The sequence below is a fragment of the Lissotriton helveticus genome, chromosome 2_1 (genome assembly GCF_964261635.1).
Source record: "Lissotriton helveticus chromosome 2_1, aLisHel1.1, whole genome shotgun sequence".
In the NCBI taxonomy this organism is placed as follows: domain Eukaryota; kingdom Metazoa; phylum Chordata; class Amphibia; order Caudata; family Salamandridae; genus Lissotriton; species Lissotriton helveticus.
Window position 1 is genome coordinate 1,170,238,908 of NC_136059.1, and position 23,433 is coordinate 1,170,262,340.

General features: G+C 50.3%; 1 protein-coding gene across 14 annotated transcripts in view; it reads right to left on the reverse strand.

The window, feature by feature from the left end:
• Positions 1-5,159: 5,159 nt before the first annotated feature.
• Positions 5,160-23,433, reverse strand: part of ANKRD17 (ankyrin repeat domain 17) — a 1,381,421-nt gene continuing 1,363,147 nt past the window's right edge. For 11 of the 14 annotated variants that reach the window (XM_078676026.1, XM_078676025.1, XM_078676019.1 and 8 more), the window contains one exon: positions 5,160-5,758. In XM_078676026.1, the coding sequence (XP_078532152.1) occupies positions 5,699-5,758 (60 nt within the window). In that variant the 3' untranslated portion in view covers positions 5,160-5,698. The remainder of the gene's footprint in view (positions 5,759-23,433) is intronic. The other 3 variants (XM_078676015.1, XM_078676027.1, XM_078676017.1) reach the window with 1 other exon arrangement.

Here is a 23,433-nt window from a genome sequence, read left to right on the forward strand (position 1 = left end):
TTAAATCCTTGTACTCATTGAACTCAGGTTCCAGGGATGCAATTGAAGAGAAGCGGGTGCGGATTCAAGATCTAATCTTTGTTCATCGTTAGCAGGGTGGCTGACAAAGGAAGGCGATAAGGATTGGCTTGCGACAGCAGTTGTGCTCCGTGAACCAGTGCTGAAGTGGTCTACGTGGAGCAATGAGAATGAGTTGGCACAGTTCCCGCTTCGTTTTCATCAACACTGTGGAGATCAGGGGATATGGGGGGAAAAGCGTACGCAAAGATTCCTGAACATCTAATCGAAAACGCATTCTCCCATGACCCTATCTGAGGTTCCCTGCTGGCAAAGAACAAGCATTTCTGGTTCCCGAGACGCAAATAGGTCCAAGTTGGGGGTTCCCCATTTCTGGAAGATGTGGTTGAGAACCATTTGGTTGAGTTCCCACTCGTGATTTGATTGCCTTAACCTGCTCAAGGTGTCTGCTAGGTTGTTTTTTATTCCTGGGAGATGCTCCGCTTTGATAGTTATTTGATGCTGTAGTTTCCATTCCCATATCTTTTGAGCTTCCCAGGATAAGATCGGAGATCTTGTTCCTCCGTGCTTATTAGGCTAATGCATGCAGGTGGTGTTGTCTGTGGGTATGAGGACGCTCTTATCCTTGGGAGAAACGATTGGTGGGATAGAAAAATTGCACGTAGTTCCAAAAAATTGATATGAATTTTGGAGAGGGAGAGACTCCATTTGCCGCTTATTTGGAGGTCTTGGAGATGCGCTCCCCAGCCTTCCAAAGATGTGTCTGTTGTCAGAAGGAACTATGGAAGAGGAGAAAGGAATGACAGTCCCAGAGAGGGGTTGTGGGGAGATTGTCACCAAAGGAGTGCATCCTTCATGATCAGAGTTATCCGAATTATGTTGTCAAATGATCCTGTTATTTGAAGCCATTGGGCGTCCAACTGCTCCTGAAATGGTCTCATTCTTAGACGAGCGTGAGGTACCATGAGAATGGCAGAAGACATCATCCCGAGAAAGGATTTGAGGAAAAGGACAGAAGCGCACATTCTTCCGTAGAGATCGTGAGCCAGAGATAAGATGGCTTTCAGTCTTTCTGTTGATAAGTAGATCTGGTTTTGGAGAGTGTCTAGTATTTCTCCAAGAAACGTTAACCAATGAGAAGGAGCTAGAATGGATTCTGGAAGATTGACTGCCAGGCCTAGAGAGCGGTAGAGTTGTAGGCAGAAAGTGATGTCTTTTGAAGCATGATGAAGAGAATGGGCTTTCACCAGCCAATCGTCGAGGTATAGGAAGATCTGTAGGCCTTTCTGCCGCAGTACTGCTGCCATGGGAGCAAGGCACTTGGTGAAAACCCGTGGAGCAGAGCGAAGGCAAGGACCCTGAATTGATAATGCGCGCCTTCCACAGTGAAAAGTAGACATTTTCGATGATTGGGGTGGATAGGGATATGGAATTAAGCGTCTTCCAAATCCAGGCTTGCTAAAAATCTCAATGGTTCAGAAGTTGTAAAATCTCCTGAAGAATAACCATGTGAAAGGATGTCTTCAGTGGGTATTTGTTGAGCTTCCTCAAGTTTAAAATGGGACTCCTTTCCACCAATTTCTTCTTTTTTTATCAGGAAAAAGCAGGTTTAGAACCTTTTCCTCTCTCAGAGCGTGGAGCACATTCTATTGCTCCTTTTTGAAGCATTAGCAAAGCCTCCTTCTTTAACAATTGAAGATGGGGTGGTGTTGATTTCTGAGGCGGGTGATGAGGTGGCGTTGTGGTAAACTCTAAGATATGGGCATACCTTATTATATCCAGGACCCATTTGTTGGATGTTATTTTTTTGCCATTGATGCAGGTAATGAGAGAGAGGTGTTTTCTTCAGACAAGACAGCGTCGTCACTGTTAACTGCCTGAATCTCTGGGCTGAGTCTGTTGCTTTCGTCTAGGCTGTCTGGAGAAGGCAGCCTGTGGTGGCGCACGGTATTGATGCTGCTGTTGGTAGGAAGGACGGAAAGAGGGGTAAGTTTGAGGCTGGTATCTTAGATAACCTCCTCGAAAAGAATAATTTCCTCAGCCACCTGCTCCGCGAAAGGGGGTCTTTGTATATTGGAGCTTTCCTAGAGCCTTAGCTGTGTCCAGGTCTGTTTTGATAGTCTGCAAAGGGTCATCAATATGATTGCCAAAGAGTGTTTTACCATCAAATGGCATATCCAAGATTTTGCTTTGCACCTCAGGGAGGAATATAGTTGCTTTCAGCCAACCCTGGCGTCTTAGGGCAGCGGCTCCAGCAAGCTGACAAAAAGCTAATATCCATAGAGGCGTCAATAATTTCAGATGCTGACCTTTCCCCTTCGTGCAGGATTTTCCTTGCTTCCTTCCTCTGGAAGGAGATCTAAGAAATGAGCAATGTCCGACCACATCTGTCGATCTTACCTGGCTAAAATCGCAAGAGCTTTGGCAGCCAGAACATTTACTCATGAATGTGGTTGTGAACCTTTTCCCAATGTTATCTAAGCGCCTCCCTTCTCTCTCAGGTGGAGCAGTAATGGGCGCTTCCTCGATCTCCATTGTGCGGCCTGTGAGATAACTGAGTCAGGCTTAGGATGACCTATTAGACACACTGGAGTATCGTCAGGAGCTTTGTACTTTGTCAATCCTGGCCAAGACGGGATAACTGTGACTGGTGTCCTCATTACTTTGAGCCTTCTTCCCATATGTGGTCTACAATAGGTATAGACCTAACAGATTTTCGAGCTAGGTCTTTAAAATCAAAGAGAAAGCAGTCTGATTGCTTTACCGTTAAAGACAGTTGGAAACGCGATGATGCGCTTTCTATTAAGGTATGAAAGCCGCCGATATCCTCTGGTGGAGACTCTACCATTTGCAGAGATGGAGATGCCGGTGTTGATATGACGTAGAAATACCATTCATCTCCTGTTTGACCTTCCTTCTGAGGTTGATTGTCCTCAATTTCTCCCTCATCAGAGGTATCCTGATGATGTTGTGGCCCACTAGTATCTCCCGCAGGGGAGGAAGCAGACAAAGGTACAGAGGTACGAGATGGAGAAGCAGTAGGTGGTGGTGGCTGCGGAGGTGGAGGAACAGGCGCTGAAGGAAATCGTGTACAATAGTCCTGTAATAAATCCTGAAGGTCTTGTACCAAAGGAACAGGATGGTGGACCATAGGTCCAGTAACTGGATCCATATATTGAATTTCTGCATGAGGAGGGTGATATTCTTGTTGATAGTATCCCTCATATTTGTTATCTTCCTCCTGATATTTGACATGTTAATTGGGAAGGACTATCAGCAGGCCCAAACATCCCATCGTCGTCAGATTCCTCCAAGATTTTTGAAGGAGGTAAAGGTGATACTATTGCTGGATTGTGCCATAATGGCCTCATCAACGATGTCGAAGAGAACGTCGTCGACGGATACACTGGCGTAAGCTGCAAGGTAGATGGATACTTACGACCAGGTGTGGGATTATAGCATCGTCAGCTTAGTCGACGGTAGCTGCGTCTGCGCTGAGGACGTGATAAGACAGGATGAAGCTGTCGTCGGCATTGCAGACTCGGTTGTTGACCGAACCACCATCGTCGGCGAGGATGCAATGAAAAAGTTGTGGTCGAAGGCGGTGTAGCAATCATCGTCACTGGAAGTGTCGCCGACTGGACCGTCGTCTAGTCCGTCGTCGACTATGTAGATTTTTTCGACGATGAGAAAGGAGAAACTTGTTTAGAAGATGGTTTTTGCGTCGACGGTGATCCAGAAGTTAACGCAGTCGGTGATCCAAGCTTCTTTGAGACAGATATTTTCATGGATTGGATAGAAAAATATTTCTTTCTTATGGCTTTTTCCTCAGTAGGAAATAGAAGCTTTCCTTTTTGTGAGGTGCCTTCCTCTTCATGACGAGACCCTTTTGAAGTCGTTGTCTTCTTGGAAACTTCAGGAGATTCAAGAGATTTCTCTCTCCTTTTCGGTGTTTCCTTAGAAGTCAGTGAGGTAGAGCTCTCCTCATCCTCTGACAACATTAGATTTTGTTTTTAAAGTTTCTGTAACCTAATCAAAATCTACCCTCTCTATCCTGGAGGGTTTTTGTAGAGAAGGTTCTACGGATTTTGCAGTCTTTCACCTCGTGTTGAGGGTATGTGGATCCTCAGCATGCAGCCTCTTTTTTCCACATGATCTAAACGACCTGAAGAGACCTTTCTTTGAAGATTCCGACATATTTGGAGAGAAAACTGCTAGAAAACTGGTAAACAAGAGAAAACTGAGCAGAGCTCGGGAGACTCCTTTTCACACGACGTGAGGTAGAAACTCTCAGGAACCTAGCCTCTCTTGAGATTGTTCTAGAGGGTGCCGTCGCCGGATTGGCTGTTGATTAAGTTGGATTAGTTTTTTTACAAAAGAAAGTGATAGGCTATTGCAGTGACTCTTAATTGCATGGTAGCCTATAGTAGTTCATCTACTGCTTTTATATGCACATCGTGGGACTCTCACGACAACGGGGATGATTCAAGCATGTAAATCTATTAAAGATCCAATACTGGAGAACTATTCATATTGAAACAGTAGGCAATCTGTTCAAGGGGGAATATGCCACCTTAACAAGCATGTTTTTTTCCGCATGCAATTACAACGCGGTCCTTACAACGGCCGCATTGTACCCAACGCATGCCATTACTACGCAAGTCGTAACGACAAGCTCTAGGGGGGGGGGGGCGCTGGATGTTGGAATAGTATAATTTACTATTCCAACTCCAGTCTGTGCAACAGTAGGGAAGGTGTTGGATTTTAAATCCAACACCTTCTGACTCCTAGAGCAAGTTGTTCTAACTTGCGGAGTAATGGCATGCGTCGTAACACGGTCGTTGTAACGACTGGATTATAATTTCATGTGGTGTTACGGATTTGGGGTAAACAATGTTTACTGTTCAAGGGCATTGTATACAAAGGCTTGGTACGCAAGGAATGGTTTTAAATACTCTGTTGAATATCTGGTGAGGCATATTTAGATAAAACTAAGGGCTCCTCGGCAGAATCTTAACCTAAAAACAATACAAATTCTTGCAAATTTGTTTTAAGGTAAAAAATGCACAGCAGGAAACAAGTCAATCATTCGTCACACCCAATTCTCATACATTAAAAAATAAAACGTCAAGCACAAAAGATATGCTTATTAATATTTTAATGTATGAAGGAAACATCCAGATTTCTGAATATGAAGGTACATATCTCACATTAATTTAAGTCTACATAAAGTAGAGCCTCTATATTGACATATTGAAATTCTCTGCTTAGCCATTTTCTGTTATGTAAACAATTGTACATTTGCAATTCTAAAACTTCAGGATCAAAGTTACATAATTTTGCTAAATTTCTGTGTTTGCTCAGAAGCAGCTTACAGTACTAAAACCAACCAGCCAAGGAATAGCTTCAACAGAAAGTTATGTCCAAAATATATTAAAAATAAAATAAGAGAAAAGGGAGAAAGGACAAAGGAAGAAAGGCTAACTAGAGTGAAAGTAAGTTGGTGGAGATTGGGTGATGACAATGTTCACAGAAAAAAGGTCAGTTAGTCGAGTTCTTCTGCAAAAAGCCTACACACTTCAGTCAAGCACATCAGTAGAATGTTTTCGGAGCAAACTGGTCGTTTTTGCCTCTTTGATTTTTTCTGACTGGTAGGAATGTCCGGAGTACTTTATCTCAGTCAGCCAAGCTGGTTCATGTGAACACCGTTCATATGAGGGGCCCACGTGCCCGTCCATACCTAGGTAGAGAAAAGCAGATTTTTAGGATATAAAACATTCTTGGTTTTGCAACACATAATGATCCATTATTCGAAAACATGCTTTGTGACAGCTTTGCAGCTTACGCAATCAAGACACCTAAAATGAATATAGGAGAAACAGGTCTTAAAAGAATTTTCTGCACACTACACCATTTACACTGAATTTTCAGCCGATTAACAGGAAACATATACCTCCAGGATATAACAATTTTAAAGACTGTACAACTCACAAATATGGATGTTGCCATCCAGTAATTTGTAACATCCAATGATATGTGGATGGCATGATCACTAGTCACCAGAATACACACAGTCCCAATTCCATTTTATTTTAATCAATCAATCAGTATTTTACCTGAGAATATCTAGGCACTGCGTAAGGATTTACGTTCTTGGCATCAGCAAATATCAATTGGTAATAATGAACGAGCTACTTACCCTCGGTAACGATATATCTGTAAGAAACATTAGTTAGTGATAGATTCCTTACCTTAGAATTACCCACAGGCGTCAGACTGGATCCAGAAAGTTTGTGTCAGCAGTACCCCTGCGCATCGGTAGGTGACGTCGTGCGACTATGCCTATGTCTTTGGAGTCGTAGTTGCCGAGATGACGTCGGAGCTACTTAAACACGCCCACGTGCGCTGACGTCAGTTCCGTACATGACTTTCCACGCCAGGAACGCGGAGCCATGCATGATACTGACCACTGGTGCATACAAATTAGGGCCCTGAAAGGGATGACCTTAACCCTAGAAATCAGTTCGCAGAATGGAGAGGATGGGTGGTAACTAATGTTTCTTACAGATATATCGTTACAGAAGGTAAGTTATTAGTTCATCTTTAAGAAACACGTTAGTGATAGATTCCTCACCCTAGAATAGATACCCCAGCAATACCAACCCCGATGGTGGGTCTGCGAACCAAGATCACACCAGAAAGTCATGGAGAACAGAACGGCCAAAGAAGCCGTCTCTCTGGACTTGACTGGCAAGGAAATAATGCTTAGTAAAAGTGTGCAGGGAGGACCACGTGGCTGCCTGACAGATGTCTTGCAGGGGGACACCACGTCCCAATGCAGTAGTAGCTGCTGTCGCCCTGGTAGAATGGGCGCGCAACCCCACCGGAGGATCCTTTTTAGCCAGAGAATAACAGGCCTTGATACACAAGATGACCCAGCAGGAGATAGTCCTCTTGTGTACAGCCTGGCCTTTAAAGGGCGCCTACGTAGCCAACAAAGAGGTGGTCATCCACCCGAAACTGTTGTGTGAGATGCTGGTAGAATGAGAGCCCACGTTTTGGGTCAAGACGGTGGAGCCTCTCTGGAAGGGTGCGGAGGAGGAAAGAAAGTGGGCAAGGTGATAGTTTGACTGATGTGGAAGGCAGTGATAACCTTTGGCAAGAAGGAAGGACGAATGCAAAGCACAACCTTATCCGGATGAACCAACAGAAAGGGAGGCTTACAGGAAAGAGCCTGGAGCTCACTCATGTGCCTAGCGGAGGTGATGGCAACCAGGAAAGCAGTCTTCATAGTCAATAAACAAAGAGGACAGTTGTGAAGTGGCTCAAAAGGAGCGCACTTCAAATAAGAACTAGATTCGAATCCCACTACAACATAACAAATGGATTAGGAGGGAAAAGGTGTGTAATGGCTTTGAGAAACCGATTTACAAAACGGGACTAGAAAAGAGAGGGCTGTTCAGAGACCCTGAGAAAGGCTGAAATCGCAGAAAGGTAGCCATTAATAGTGCCCAGAGCAGAGCCCTGCTGGGCCAGAGAAAGAAGGAACAAAAGGACTTGTGAAAGAGGGGCAGGACACCCCCGCGCCGCGCGGCCACCAGCTGTGTGCCCCCGCCTCGCTGCTGCCTGTAGCCACGTTGTGCTTGCCTCGCCCCTCCGCCGTATTGCGTGTCTCCATTGTGACTGTATGACTGTTTAACCGTTTTTTGCCTCCGATTTGTTTCCTTGCCCTGAACTGCTATCCATGGTACCCCCCTGCACGTTGCTGTTCTTAGGTGTTGTCACCCAGCCCCCTGTGCCTTTCCGCCCCGCTCCGCCGTGCAAACGGACACGCCACCTCTTTGTTTTGTGCCCTCCCCGCTCCCGCCTCCCAGCTGCTCCTCCCTCCCTCCCACTTCGCCATAAATGGCGACCGTGCGTACGCGCAGCGGGCGCGCCGATTGTGTGCCGAAGGCGCGCCAAAGGTAAGCCCGTCTGCGCCCGTCCGCGCCCAGCGCCAGGACCCCTTGCCCCCACCGACACAAGACGACCCGACAGACCTACGACGCCGCCGCCCTCAACGCACTCAATGCCGGCCGCAACCCCGCCTGCTGCCGGGCCGCCCCGAAACGCTTCCACGGACCCTTCGCCTGCGCAACCTGCAAGTTCACCTGCCTCCTAACATGCACCGCACCCACCAAGCCACACCCCAGCAGCGACCGCAAGTGCATCCTGCTCAACACCCGCTCCGTCCACAGACACGCCGTCCAACTCTGGAACCTGCTCGACACAACTTCTCCAGACGTCGCCTTCCTCACTGAAACATGGATGAACGCCTCCTCAGCCCCCGACATCGCCATCGCGGATCGATACAAGATTATCAGGAGGGACCGTGTCAACCAGACCGGGGGAGGCATCGCCATCATCCACAAGAACACCATCCGCATCACGACCGACGCCGACGACACCTACACCGCCGCCGAACACCTCCACTTCCAGATCCACACCGACCCAAAGACAACCCTCAGAGGCACCCTCATCTACAGACCCCCGGGACCACGCACACAATTCAGCGAAGACATCAAAGACTTAATCAGCCTGCACGCCCTCCCCTCCGCGGACTACATCCTCCTAGGGGACCTCAACTTCCACCTGGAGAACAACAAGGACCGCAACACCGTCACCCTGCTGGACAACCTCGCCAACCTCGGACTCAAGCAACTGGTCAACACCCCCACCCACTACGCCGGCCACACGCTTGACCCCGTCTTCTCATCCAGCAAGCACATCGCCTTCAGCCACTCCACCGGACTTCACTGGACCGACCACAGCTGCGTCCACTTCAGCTTCAGAAAAACCACCACCCACTACCACCCGCAACAGGTTCCCCACAGAAGCTGGAGCAAGATCACCGCCGACCAGCTCACCGCCTCCCTCAGCCAGAACCCACCTGCCAGCACACTGGACCCCAACGAAGCAGCCCGCAACTTCACGCAGTGGCTGACCGCCTGCGCCGACGACCTCGCACCACTGAAGAACCCTCCCAGCAAACCCAGAAGCAAGAAGGCCCCCTGGTTCACCGACGAACTCAAGGACTCCAAGAAGACCTGCCGCACCCTCGAGAAAGCCTGGCTCCTCGACCGGACCACAGACAACATGACCGCCCTCAAACACGCGACCCGCAAGCACCACCAGCTCATCCGCACCACCAAGAAGAAATCACTGAAGGATCGACTGGACAACAACGCCCACGACAGCAAGGAACTCTTCAGCATCGTCAAGGAGTTCTCCAACCCCAGCACCTGCAACAACGACATCACCCCCTCACAGGATCTCTGTGACTCCCTCGCCTCGTTCTTCCACCGCAAGATTGCCGACATCCACAACAGCTTCGACACACCATCCCCGCGCCCAACCGTCGAACCAACGCACCCCACTGCCACCCTCCGCACCTGGACCGCAGTGACCACCGAAGACACAGCCCGCACGATGAACACCATCCACTCCGGATCTCCGACTGACCCCTGCCCCCACCACGTCTTCAACAAGGCCGACGACACCATCGCACCCCAACTCCGAGACGTCATCAACGCCTCCTTCGACACCGCCACCTTCCCGGAGAGCTGGAAGCATGCCGAGCTTAGCGCCCTACTGAAGAAACCAACAGCGGACCCCACCGACCTCAAGAACTTCCGCCCCATCTCGCTCCTCCCTTTTCCTGCAAAAGTCATCGAGAAGATCGCCAACAGACAGCTTGCCGCCTTCCTCGAGACGAATGGATCCCTCGCAGTCCGGGTTCAGAGCCAACCACAGCACCGAGACCGCCCTCATCGCAGCCACCGATGACATCCGAGCCATTCTCGACCACGGGGAAACAGCGGCACTCATCCACCTGGACCTCTCCGCCGCGTTCGACACCGCCTGCCACCGCACCCTAGTCCAACGCCTCCGCAACACCGGTATCCAAGAGAAGGCACTGAAGTGGATCATCTCCTTCCTCGCTGGAAGAACACAGAGAGTCCGCCTCCCCCCCGTTTCGCTCCGAGGCCACCGAAGTCATCTGCGGCGTCCCGCAAGGATCATCACTCAGCCCCACCCTCTTCAACGTCTACATGAGACCTCTCGCAGCCATCGCACGCCAACACAACCTCAACATCATCTCCTACGCCGACGACACCCAGCTGATCCTCTCCCTCCCCAGAGACCCCGACACCGCCAGAACCAGCCTCCACGAAGGGATGAAAGATGTCGCCGAGTGGATGAAGAACAGCCGCTTGAAACTGAACTCCGACAAGACGGAAGTCCTCATCCTCGGACCATCACCCTCTGCCTGGGACGACTCCTGGTGGCCCCCAGCCCTAGGCACCGCCCCCAAGCCGACAGACCATGCACGCAACCTGGGCTTTATCCTGGACTCCTCCCTCTCCATGACCAGACAAGTCAACGCCGTCTCCGCTTCATGCTTTCACACCCTCCGTATGCTCCGCAAAATCTTCCGATGGATCCCGATCGAAACCAGGAAGACGGTCACCCAGGCCCTCGTCACCAGCCGGCTGGACTACGGAAACACCCTCATCGCCGGAACCACAGCCAAGCTACAGAAAAGACTACAACGCATCCAGAACGCCTCCGCCCGACTCATCCTAGACATCCCTCGACGCAGCCACATCTCCGGACACCTGAGGAACCTGCACTGGCTCCCCGTCAACAAGAGGATCACGTTCAGGCTCCTCACCCACGCACACAAGTCTATCCACAACCTGGGCCCCAAGTACCTCAACGACCGCCTGACCTTCCACACGCCCACCCGCGCGCTATAACCTGCTAGCCTCGCCCTCACTGCCGTACCACGCATCCGAAGAGCCACCGCCGGAGGCAGATCCTTCTCCTACCTGGCGGCCAAGACATGGAACTCCCTCCCCATCCACCTTCGGTTGACCCAGGGCCCTCTCACCTTCAGGAAACTACTCAAGACCTGGCTGTTCGAGCAGTAGCGCCCCCCTCCCCCAAGCGCCTTGAGACCCCTCCGGGTGAGTAGCGCGCTATACAAGTGCTATGATTGATTGATTGATTGAGGGGCAGAAAGGGGATCCACAGCTTTTCCTGTGTACCATGCCAAAAATGTGTTCCACCTGCAGGAGTATACCGATTTAGTGGAGGGACGCCTGTCTGCCAGAATGATATCACAGACTTCAGGAGGCAAGTCAAATGGAATCAACTGTCGCCGCTCAATCTCCACTCATGTTGGTGGAGGATGGACAGGTTCGGGTGGAGGACCGTTCCCTGCTGCAGCGACAGAAGATCCTCCCCAAGAGTCAGTTGGATCGGGGGATCCATGCTCATACTGAGAAGCTCGGGATACCATCCTCTTCGAGCCCAGTCCGGGGCCACAAGAATAACTTGGGCCCAGTTGCGCCTGATCTTCTTCAGTACTCTGGGCAGAAGTGGTATAGGCGGAAATGCATACAATAGACCGCAGCTCCACTCATGATGAAGTGTCGCAGAGCGAGTGCCGCCTTGGAAATTTCAAGGTGCAGAAGAGAGGACACTGCACGTCCTCTTCGGTGGCGAATAGATCTAACCAAGGCACTCCCCACTGTTGAAAGAGACCTTGCACCACCACCGAGTGAAGATGCCATTCACCTACAGCTGAGTTGGTGGCCGGAGACCAGAGTCTTCTGATCTCCGCCTCTCCCATATGGCCGCGCCATCCCAGGAGGGACGCATCCGTCACCACTGTGTGCTCCGGCTGGGGAAGGGAGAGGGAACTGCCTCTGACCCAATGTTGGTTCGTGAGCCACCACTGCAACTGCTGTGCAGTTCCCTCTGAGATCTGGACGTGCTCTGACAGGTCCCCTTGATGCTGTGCCCACTGGAACTTCAGGTCCCACTGCAGAGCCTGCATATGCCATCTGGCATGATTGGTCAGCAGGATGCAGGAGGCCATGAGGCGCAGCAGCCTCAAGGTCATCCTCCTCGGAACCCAGGACAAAGGCCGAATGGTCGGAATCATAGCCTGAATGTCCCGGACTCGCTGTTTGGGAGGATAAACGCGAAACTGTGCCGTGTCCAGAACCGCTCCGATAAAGAGAAACTTCTGAGAGGGAAGCAGGTGTGACTTCGGCACGTTGATGGAGAACCCCAGCAAATGCAGGAGGTCGGCTGTAGTCTGGAGCTGCGACCAACGCCTGGGGCGAGCCCGCCTTCAACAGCCAGTCGTCGAGATAGGGGAAGACTGAAACCCCTTGTGAGAAGTTGGCCTGATATGCAGTGCTCACTATTCTAGTGATCACTATGTATCAGTGCAGACAACCCTTATTGATGATTGGTTGTAAGTCAACCTTATAGACCAGCTATCCTAGTAGCATGGATACGAGCAGTCTAAGGCTAAGACTCTAGAGGGCGTGTTAAGCCAGCTGTTTTACCATCACATTACCCCTTGAACACCAAGTGAAAGGACACCACACAAGTTGTTATTAAAAATAAAGTATATTTATTTATAACAACACTACCCTGGCTCTTTATGAGACAGGGAGCTAAGCACACAACAAAACTCTTGAAGAATTACTGAAAGTCGCACAATTTACACAAATGCCCGAGGGGCACGAAAAACCATATACACAAGAAGTGGAATGCGAATTACTAGCAGGTAAGTAACTATTCTCATAGACTTTGGAATCGCTAGGCCTACAATACTAAACACTTAGATTAGGAGCAGGAGGCCTGTGGACGTCGTGTGCAGAGTGGGAACTCTCACGCGTAAGGCGGGAAAAAGTCTATGGAGGCTAGTAAAGACAAAGTTACTGTTCTCGGGCGAACCCGACTAGGTGGGTCGAAAACAAGAGTGGATCCGAACACTTAGGGTGTTGGACTATGCTGGAGCACCGGAGTACTCAGTTTACCTAGCCCAGGGGCTGCGGCTGCATAGGGTTCAAGTTGCGTCGGAAACCCTCGTTGAAGAACCAGGAGCCTGAAGAAAGAAGTTGCTGGCAGGCGGCCAGTGAAGAAGTTCGTGGTGATCCAAGCCTGGATCAGGGAAGAAGAAGACCTGTAAGCAGAGGGGACCAAGTTCTGAATCACTAGCCAGTGATTTAGGTGGGCACCAGGATGGCACCGGACGAAGTCACCTCGACCAGGTGAGTGGGCGCTACTGGGCTCTGCAGTCTCTCGGACCAGGAGGCGTTGTCGGCGACCAGGATGGAGGTGCGAGCTGTCCCACGAAGGTACTTGCTGTCGACGTCGCTGGACCCAGGATTGGGGCAACAAGTCTTGGCAAATTCAATCCCACGCGGTGGACCTAAAATGGAGTCTGGAGTGGACCAGGAGGGTCCGGGGTGCTCCTCCGTTGGAGGGGAGCAAGGGCCAGTCTGGAGCAACCAGACCAGCAGTGTTTGTCGTCGTGAAGCGTCGTAAAAGGGCCACTAGCCAACGGGCAAGTGACCTGGACAACGCGGTGAGCAGCAAAGAGCAGAAGGGCCCCACGCAGATCTCGTGGATGCAAGGGGGCTGTACTTTGGTGCTGGAGCTGCTCAGGGTCGGGGCTTCTCTTACCCCAAAGCACTCGGTCGAGGGTCACTCGGTGGTCGTGCTGGACAAGCGTCGTGCAGTTCTGAAGATGGCCGGTCCCTCGAGGTCTCGTCGCACCCACGGATCACAGCTGGGCTGATGATGTAGGTTGAGGTCAGAGGTGCCAGGGAAGCCGGTTCTCGTCGTGCTGGAGCAGTCTTGATCCGAAGGAGAGACTGGCAACAAACCGCGATGCTTGGTTGGTGCCTGCTGCTGCAGGGTGACTACTCCTTAGTCACAAGGGAGAAATCTTGAGAAGAGTCTTGAGTTCTTCGTGTAGAAGGTCGGTTCAGGATTCAAAGATTGATCTAATTTGGAAGGGGGCCTGCTCCTACCTTTATCCAGCAAAAGGGGGCAGGCACGCGACTAAGTCCTGCCCTATGGGTGGGACTAGGAGGGGGGTGGTTACACCCCTCTCCTTTGGCGGGCTTTTCCCCAGCCCAGGGTCTGGTGTGCCCCTGGAACTGGTTCAAGCCGGCCTATGCACAGTGAGCACCGGGGTGCCACTTGCAGTCCCTTCCTCTAAAGCCCTGCCTACCTAGGATACACAAAATCCTGTCTGGGACGGTGCTGGCACCGCCCCTGACAGGAAACCTTTTGTCCTTGCCTCCTGCGCTGGGAGGACTCCCAGCAACAGGAGGGCAGACTTGTGTCTCGGTGGCAGCATCCATTTTGTGGAGCTAAGGCTCTGTCTGACTTTAACCGGGGTTACAGGTTACATACATGTCGTGTCCCTCTAGAAGGGTGGAATGCTAACCCCGTCGCCAGAATTGGCGAGGGGTTAGTATTCCAATTCGTATGACACCTTACTCGACATGTTTTGATAAAGCGATACCAGAGTTGGCATATAACCGCGAGGATTATAATGCACTTAAGAGTATATGGTATGCGATATCATGGAAACGGCTAAGGGATAGATCCAGAAAGCCGCAGACAGGCTCAGCTCATGCCAGAGCACCATCTCACACGATTCCAAGCACTCTGCCTTCGGGATTGTCAAGGCCTGCCATAGGAGTGACTGATAGGAGATCTGTGTGCCCATTTAGGTTTAGATATAGGAATACTATATCTAAAGCAAAGGGTGATTACACCACCTTGCCCCAGCTGTCAAGCAGCCAGTTGTGTCAGATTTGGATGGCCAGCCAGGGGAGGCATAATACATGCTGCAGCCCCTGGTAGGCCCTGGGTACACCTATGCCCTGGGTACCTAAGGTACACTGTACAGGGACTGATAAGGTGACTCAGTATCCATTTAGATATGTACCTAAGGTACACGGAATCCATTTTACAGAGAGAGCAGTGGGCCTGGGGTCCTGAATAGCAGGGCCCCAGGTCAACTAAGTCAGAAAACCAGCAAAACACCAGGCAAAAAGTTGGGGGCAACCATAGTCAGGGATCTACCTTCCTACATAACCCCCCCCCCCCCAAACGAAAGGAGATAAGGCTATCCTTGACCAGGTAAGCCTATATTGCCTAAGTGGCCATATAAGGAAGTACCAGCACTGGCATGGTTACCCCCTATCTCATGGTCCACTAAGCAATCCCTCACCCTAAGGGTATCTGAGGGTCTCCACCAAAGGGAATCTCTACCTGTGGTGTGTTTTGGCAAAGTAAAAGGCTGGTGCTGGGATGGAGTACTGAAGTGAGTCTCCATTAATGTTGGGCTCAACTTCCTCCAATCACCATCTACCATGTGTGCCTTTCTTTCCAGGACTGAGTTGCTATGAGCTCTCAGGGTCAACCTCTGGCTACCTAAAGCTGGAGGCTGGGTCCCTCTGTTTGGCTTACTGGAGGGACAGGTCAGGTCTGGGGCCCTCAGGTCCCAAGTTTGGCTGTGCCCAACAGTGTCCATCTGTGGGAGGTCCCTAACTAATTTTAAGGGGGATCCCTCAGGAGTTTGTTTTATTTTCACTTGGCTAGGTCTGCTAGCTTCGGTGCCCTTAATCTGCTGATTGGGAAGTTCTTTTGGACAGGGGGCCCTTTGGGGTCCAACACTGGCCTCCCTGACCTCTACAGCCCTGGGCTGACTGAGGCAGGGTAGAGAGGGGCAGGTTACCTGCTCCAGACTGGGTCCCACCTTGGAAGGGTCCACTGACATCAGGGGTTCTGCCAGGCTAGGCCTGACTACCTCTGTGGCAGTTTCTTCACAAGGGGTCAGATCAGTTCCCTGAGGAGGCTGATCCTTTCCTAAAGTCTGGTGAGAGGGAGATTTCTCTTCCTCCTCAATGCTCTCTGTCTGAGTGGAGTGATCCATAGTTTCAGGCTTCACAACACTATTATCTGTCTGAGTTTGAGCTGTGGCCATCACAACTCTACCAACCTTTTCAGGAGGGGGCTCAGTTTGGGTATGGGCTGTTACCATCACAGCCTTGACAACCTGTTCTGGGAAGGAAGTTGTCTGAGATTGGGCTGTGACTGGCACAGCCCTCCTGACCTGTTCAGGGAGGATATCTTGGACTGGGGCTGTGGCTATCACTGCCCCACTAACCTTACCATGGATGTTTACCATTTTGGAATGGGTTTCTTGCTCTACCTCAGCCCAGGCTGAGGTCTCTAAATCATTGCCCAGTAGGCAATCTACAGGCAAGTTTGGTGACACTGCCACTCTCTTGGGGCCAGTGACACTTCCCCAGCTGAGATTTACTACTGCCATGGGATGATCTCTCTGTACTCCATCAATATTGGTCACCTGGTATGTGGCACCAGGTAAAAGTTGCCTTGAGGGGACTAGACTCTTAGTCACCATGGTGATGCTAGCCCCTGTATCTCTATAGGCCTCAACTTTTATACCATTGATGAGGGGTTCCTGTCTGTACTTGCCCAAAGTGTTGGGACAAGTTGTGAAGTTGGCAAACCCCATGCCAGTCTCACAGACAAGAGTATCTAAGTTTGGGGACCTGGTTAGGCCAGAGTCCCCAGGAACTCCCAAAGTAAATGCACCCAAATTCTTGGGGGCACTTCCACCACCTGGGGGATTACTGTTGGACCCCGCTCAGCCCAAGCACTGCAGGAACGTAGCATGCACCAATCCCCTTCCCTTGTCCACTAAAGACCCACAGGACAAATACACTGAGCGTTCCAGTGAACCCGAAAAGAGGGTGGTATATTGACGAGACACCAAGTCTCCCACCCTGTAGAACGACAGGACACGGCTCCCTCCTTCACGCCTCTGCACCTGGAGATAACAAGGGAAAAGCAATACCTCCGTTTGTACAGATTCTACAATGCCTCTATTTCAGTGACCATGTCCCACCCCAACATGCACCTCCTCCTTACCAGTGGTAAGCACAGGCTTGGCTTCGTGGACAATCCAAAACAAAAGATACTCCAATTATGATTGAAACCAGTCAGGGGCATTCATACACAGCGTCCTTCGTTCATTTAAAGTGCAAAAATAAACAAAGCACAAATGAAGGGAAAAACTAAGGCCAAGAATAGTGAACACTCAGCCAAATATAAAAAAAACCTTCAATTATTTATAGAAATGGGCTGGCATTAACAAGAGGGAGACACTCGAATTCTCCGTGATTCCCCAGCGTTGTTTGGTAACCTGGCCAGTAGCGGAGTGACCCAAAACGTCACATCCGCACAAAACGAGGTAGAAAGGCGCACATGAAAACGCCCTGCACCGAGAAAAGAACGCCGTAATCCCAAGCGTTACTCGGTTCACAAGCGGGCACAGGTTGAAAAAGGCCAATAAACGTGAACGGGAGCCCCCGCTCACATACAACAAAAACGAGCAAACAAACGCTGGGAATCTAATGGGAACGAGATTACAAGGAGGGAGGGAAAAATAGCCTAGGAAAACAAGGGACTAACTAATCTAACTACAAGGGGAACAAGGAAAGGAATGGGAATGAATACAGAATCCCACGATCCCGTGAGAGACAAAAAAGGGAGGAATGGACAAAAATAAACCCCAGATAACAGGAATCCACCGCAACAGGGGAGCAGGATACCGAAGTCCAAACAAAGGCAATATCGAGCAATGAAAGCAAGGTAGGACCAACATTTATTCGTGCTGCCCATGTCATGTGATGGTGGTCCATGGTCACTGACATAGGACTAACCCCATTTCCTAACAATTACTACTAGTAGTAACAGGAGGTTTGGGAATGTTACTTGGGGGTATGTTCTCCTTATTGTTGTTCTTTGGGCAACTGCTGTCAGTTTTCAAATGACCCACCTGTTTACAGGGATAACAATAAGGTTTCTTCTGGTTATTAGAAGGATTCTGGGACCCACCCCCCTCAGAGGATTTTTGGGGCCCTGATGTGGTTTGATCTGTAGATTTATTCCCACTCTTCTCTTGAGGCTTGGTTGATTCCTTTTTCTGGTCACCACCTTGGTTCTTGGGCCTAATCCTGGTTCTGACCCATTTGTCTGCCCTCTTACCCAATTCTTGTGGAGAGGTCAGATCAGAGTCTACCAGGTGCTGGTGTAATAACTGGTTCTGACAATTATTTAAGACTTGCTCTCTCATAATAAGATTATACAATCCTGTGAAGTCAGTAACCTTGCTACCCAGTAGCCAGCCTTCCAAAGCCTTAGTGGCACAATCAACAAAGTCAGACCAGTCCTGAGACTGAGTTTTCTGGGTGTCTCTGAACAGCAACCTGTACTGCTCAGTGGTTAAGCCAAACCCATCAACCAGTGCATTTTTCAGGACCTGGTAATTGTTAGCATCCTCAACTCTAGTAGTGAGGAGCTTATCTCTACCTTTGCCATCAAAGGAGAGCCACAGTATAGCTGCCCACTGACTCTGGGGAATGCACTGCACAGTGCAGGCCCTCTCCAAAGCAGCCATCCATTTCTGGATGTCATCCCCTTGTTTAAAGGGGGCACTATCTTTGTCAGGTGTTTAGTATCTAAACCCTTCTCTCTATCTCTTGGGAGATTGCTGCCACCAGTGGGAACTACCCCACTCATCTGCTGCTCTCTAGCAAAGGCAAGCTTCTCTTTGGCCAGGGCAAGTTCTTCCCTTTCAATCCTCAGAGTAGCCTGTCTCATTCTTGCTTCATGCTCTATTCTCTGAGGGGAAGTCCATCTCCTCTGGGGAGAGTTCCTTCTCTGAGAAGAGGCATTAGGGTGCAGAGATCTATTAGAATCCCTAGAAGGAGATCTATCTCTCCTAACTCCAATGTTAGGCCTGATTAGGGTCAGTACTGGGGGGGCCCCAGCTCCTTTCCCAAGCAGGTCTAAGTTGGCCCTAGTGAGTCTGCTGACTAGTTCAGGCCTGTCTGCCTCATCCCCAGAGAGTTCCTCTAGATCCTCCTCCCCAACTGCATTTTCAGTGTCAAGGAGGTCTGGATCACCACGAGTACCCTCTAAGGCTGGCATATTCCCATCTGCCTGGGATGCTTTCCTAGCATCATAAGTCTCTAAGAGACCTATCAGAAAGGGAATGGTGGGGTTAGACCCCTGTTTCAGTTTCCTGGAGGTACACACTTGTCTCATCTCCTGGAAACTGAGAGCTGCATATCTTGAGATGACCTGTGGAGGGTCAATAACCACAAGGGGAGTCTCTGAAGACTCTCCATGGGTAGACATGCTTTTCTAGTGAGGTGTAAGTGGTGCACTTACCTACACTATATGTTTACCTACTATTCCCTTGCTAGAGTTGTAGTTTAGGGTGTGCTAGGCCCTAGGAGCTACAACAGCTGGTTCAGTAGAACTCAGAGTATTCTAAGCTAAGTTATATGTACCTTAGTACTTATGTGATCTTTCAAATGATATTCTTAGGATATGTGTGGTAAAACAACAGCAAGCTCAAATCCCAACCGCTGCTCACCAATGTGAGAAGTTGGCCTGATATGCAGTGCTCACTATTCTAGTGATCACTATGTATCAGTGCAGACAACCCTTATTGATGATTGGTTGTAAGTCAACCTTATAGACCAGCTATCCTAGTAGCATGGATACGAGCAGTCTAAGGCTAAGACTCTAGAGGGCGTGTTAAGCCAGCTGTTTTACCATCACATTACCCCTTGAACACCAAGTGAAAGGACACCACACAAGTTGTTATTAAAAATAAAGTATATTTATTTATAACAAGACTACCCTGGCTCTTTATGAGACAGGGAGCTAAGCACACAACAAAACTCTTGAAGAATTACTGAAAGTCGCACAATTTACACAAATGCCCGAGGGGCACGAAAAACCATATACACAAGAAGTGGAATGCGAATTACTAGCAGGTAAGTAACTATTCTCAGACTTTGGAATCGCTAGGCCTACAATACTAAACACTTAGATTAGGAGCAGGAGGCCTGTGGACGTCGTGTGCAGAGTGGGAACTCTCACGCGTAAGGCGGGAAAAAGTCTATGGAGGCTAGTAAAGACAAAGTTACTGTTCTCGGGCGAACCCGACTAGGTGGGTCGAAAACAAGAGTGGATCCGAACACTTAGGGTGTTGGACTATGCTGGAGCACCGGAGTACTCAGTTTACCTAGCGCAGGGGCTGCGGCTGCATAGGGTTCAAGTTGCGTCGGAAACCCTCGTTGAAGAACCAGGAGCATGAAGAAAGAAGTTGCTGGCAGGCGGCCAGTGAAGAAGTTCGTGGTGATCCAAGCCTGGATCAGGGAAGAAGAAGACCTGTAAGCAGAGGGGACCAAGTTCTGAATCACTAGCCAGTGATTTAGGTGGGCACCAGGATGGCACCGGACGAAGTCACCTCGACCAGGTGAGTGGGCGCTGCTGGGCTCTGCAGTCTCTCGGACCAGGAGGCGTTGTCGGCGACCAGGATGGAGGTGCGAGCTGTCCCACGAAGGTACTTGCTGTCGACGTCCTGGACCCAGGATTGGGGCAACAAGTCTTGGCAAATTCAAGCCCACGCGGTGGACCTAAAATGGAGTCTGGAGTGGACCAGGAGGGTACGGGGTGCTCCTCTGTTGGAGGGGAGCAAGGGCCAGTCTGGAGCAACCAGACCAGCAGTGTTTGTCGTCGTGAAGCGTCGTAAAAGGGCCACTAGCCAACGGGCAAGTGACCTGGACAACGCGGTGAGCAGCAAAGAGCAGAAGGGCCCCACGCAGATCTCGTGGATGCAAGGGGGCTGTACTTCGGTGCTGGAGCTGCTCAGGGTCGGGGCTTCTCTTACCCCAAAGCACTCGGTCGAGGGTCACTCGGTGGTCGTGCTGGACAAGTGTCGTGCAGTTCTGAAGATGGCCGGTCCATCGAGGTCTCGTCGCACCCACGGATCACAGCTGGGCTGATGATGTAGGTTGAGGTCAGAGGTGCCAGGGAAGCCGGTTCTCGTCGTGCTGGAGCAGTCTTGATCCGAAGGAGAGACTGGCAACAAACCGCGATGCTTGGTTGGTGCCTGCTGCTGCAGGGTGACTACTCCTTAGTCACAAGGGAGAAATCTTGAGAAGAGTCTTGAGTTCTTCGTGTAGAAGGTCGGTTCAGGATTCAAAGATTGATCTAATTTGGAAGGGGGCCTGCTCCTACCTTTATCCTGAAAAAGGGGGCTGTCACGCGACTAAGTCCTGCCCTATGGGTGGGACTAGGAGGGGGGTGGTTACACCCCTCTCCTTTGGCGGGCTTTTCCACAGCCCAGGGTCTGGTGTGCCCCTGGAACTGGTTCAAGCCGGCCTATGCACAGTGAGCACCGGGGTGCCACTTGCAGTCACCTTCCTCTAAAGCCCTGCCTACCTAGGATACACAAAATCCTGTCTGGGACGGTGCTGGCACCGCCCCTGACAGGAAACCCTTTGTCCTTGCCTCCTGCGCTGGGAGGACTCCCAGCAACAGGAGGGCAGACTTGTGTCTCGGTGGCAGCATCCATTTTGTGGAGCTAAGGCTCTGTCTGACTTTAACCGGGGTTACAGGTTACCAACATGTCGTGTCCCTCTAGGAGGGTGGAATGCTAACCCCGTCGCCAGAATTGGCGAGGGGTTAGTATTCCAATTCGTATGACACCTTACTCGACATGTTTTGATAAAGCGATACCAGAGTTGGCATATAACCACGAGGATTATAATGCACTTAAGAGTATATGGTATGCGATATCATGGAAACGGCTAAGGGATAGATCCCGAAAGCCTCAGACAGGCTCAGCTCATGCCAGAGCACCATCTCACACGATTCCAAGCACTCTGCCTTCAGGATTGTCAAGGCCTGCCATAGGAGTGACTGATAGGAGATCTGTGTGCCCATTTAGGTTTAGATATAGGAATACTATATCTAAAGCAAAGGGTGATTACACCACCTTGCCCCAGCTGTCAAGCAGCCAGTTGTGTCAGATTTGGATGGCCAGCCAGGGGTGGCATAATACATGCTGCAGCCCCTGGTAGGCCCTGGGTACACCTATGCCCTGGGTAACTAAGGTACACTGTACAGGGACTGATAAGGTGACTCAGTATCCAATTAGATATGTACCTAAGGTACATGGAATCCATTTTACAAAGAGAGCAGTGGGCCTGGGGTCCTGAATAGCAGGGCCCCAGGTCAACTAAGTCAGAAAACCAGCAAAACACCAGGCAAAAAGTTGGGGGCAACCATAGTCGGGGATCTACCTTCCTACACCCCTGATCAGCGCAGATGAGCTGCGACCACCGCCATCACTTTCGTGAACATCCAAGGGGCGCTGGTAAAGCCGAAAGGGAGCACAGTGACCTGAAAGTGCTCGTGGCCTACCGTGAACCACAGGTAACGCCGGTGGGCCAGGGATATGAAAAAAAGCATCCTGCAAGTCCAACGCTACCATCCAGTCTTGCGGGTCTAGGGCAGACAAGACCTGAGAAAGTGTGAGCATCTTGAACTTCTCCTTCCGGAGGAAGCGATTGACGTTCTGAAGGTCTAAGCACCTTGTCCTTCTTTGGAACCAGGAATTAGTGGGAGTAACAACCACGAGCTACTTCTGGCGTCGGAATGCCTTGGCCAAGAGGGCTGCAACTTCCTCGTGGAGAAGTACCAAGTGATCCCCCCGACATGCGGTGGTACTGAGATGGCATGGCTAGAGGGGTAATCTCGAAGGGGAGTATGTAGCCCAATCGGACTATTTGTAAAAATCCACCTGTCCGAAGTGATGGTGCGCCAGTGGGGGAGCTAATGGCAAATCCTGCTGCCCACTGACATTTGGTGAGCCTGAAACACCGGACTAGGAAGGTATGGAGGCAGTGGCGGCAGGGGAGGTGGTGGACTGACCCGCCCTCTGGCCCCTTGACCCACCTCGGTGGGTCCCACGTTCGCTGCTGCGCTGAGACTGCTGCTGCACAGGCTTGTGGCTCCGAAACAAAAGTGTTTTGGAACCCCTTCCTTGGCCACGAAAGCAGCGAAAAGCAGAAGTGGAAGGAGTGCGGGTGGCGAAAGGCAAGAATGAGAGAAACACCCAATCTTAAGACACCCAACAGTGAGCGAAACATAGCAGCACACAGCCACAAAAAAAAAACGTAATTTTCAAATCTTAGGTTATGTTCCTATCATATCACAAGTGAGCTCCTTTCAGATATGAACATAACCTAAGATTTGAAAATTAAGTTTTATTTATCATGTGCACACCATAACGGGTATTAACCAGCAGACTATACCGTCTCATAATTACAGTCTGCCTCTAAAAAGTTTTGAGTGAGGAACAAGGATTTTACGTATCTCGGGATTTCAGAGCCAGGGCCAAGTTTTCTGATGGGCTCGCTGTCAACACGATCTAAGGTTAGAACCCTCTCTGGATACACACCGGGTTTGGGTTTTTGTTTGCTTTCTTTTCTCACGTGTTCTTACTATGTAGAGATCTACTATACGATCATATTTATCACGGCGAACAACGCTGCACAATTGTGTGGCTGTGTGCAGATATGTTGCTCTCAGTCTTGGGTGTCTTCAGATTGAGTGTTTCTTCTGCTCTGGGTGGTGTTCTTTTTCATCATCTTTTGC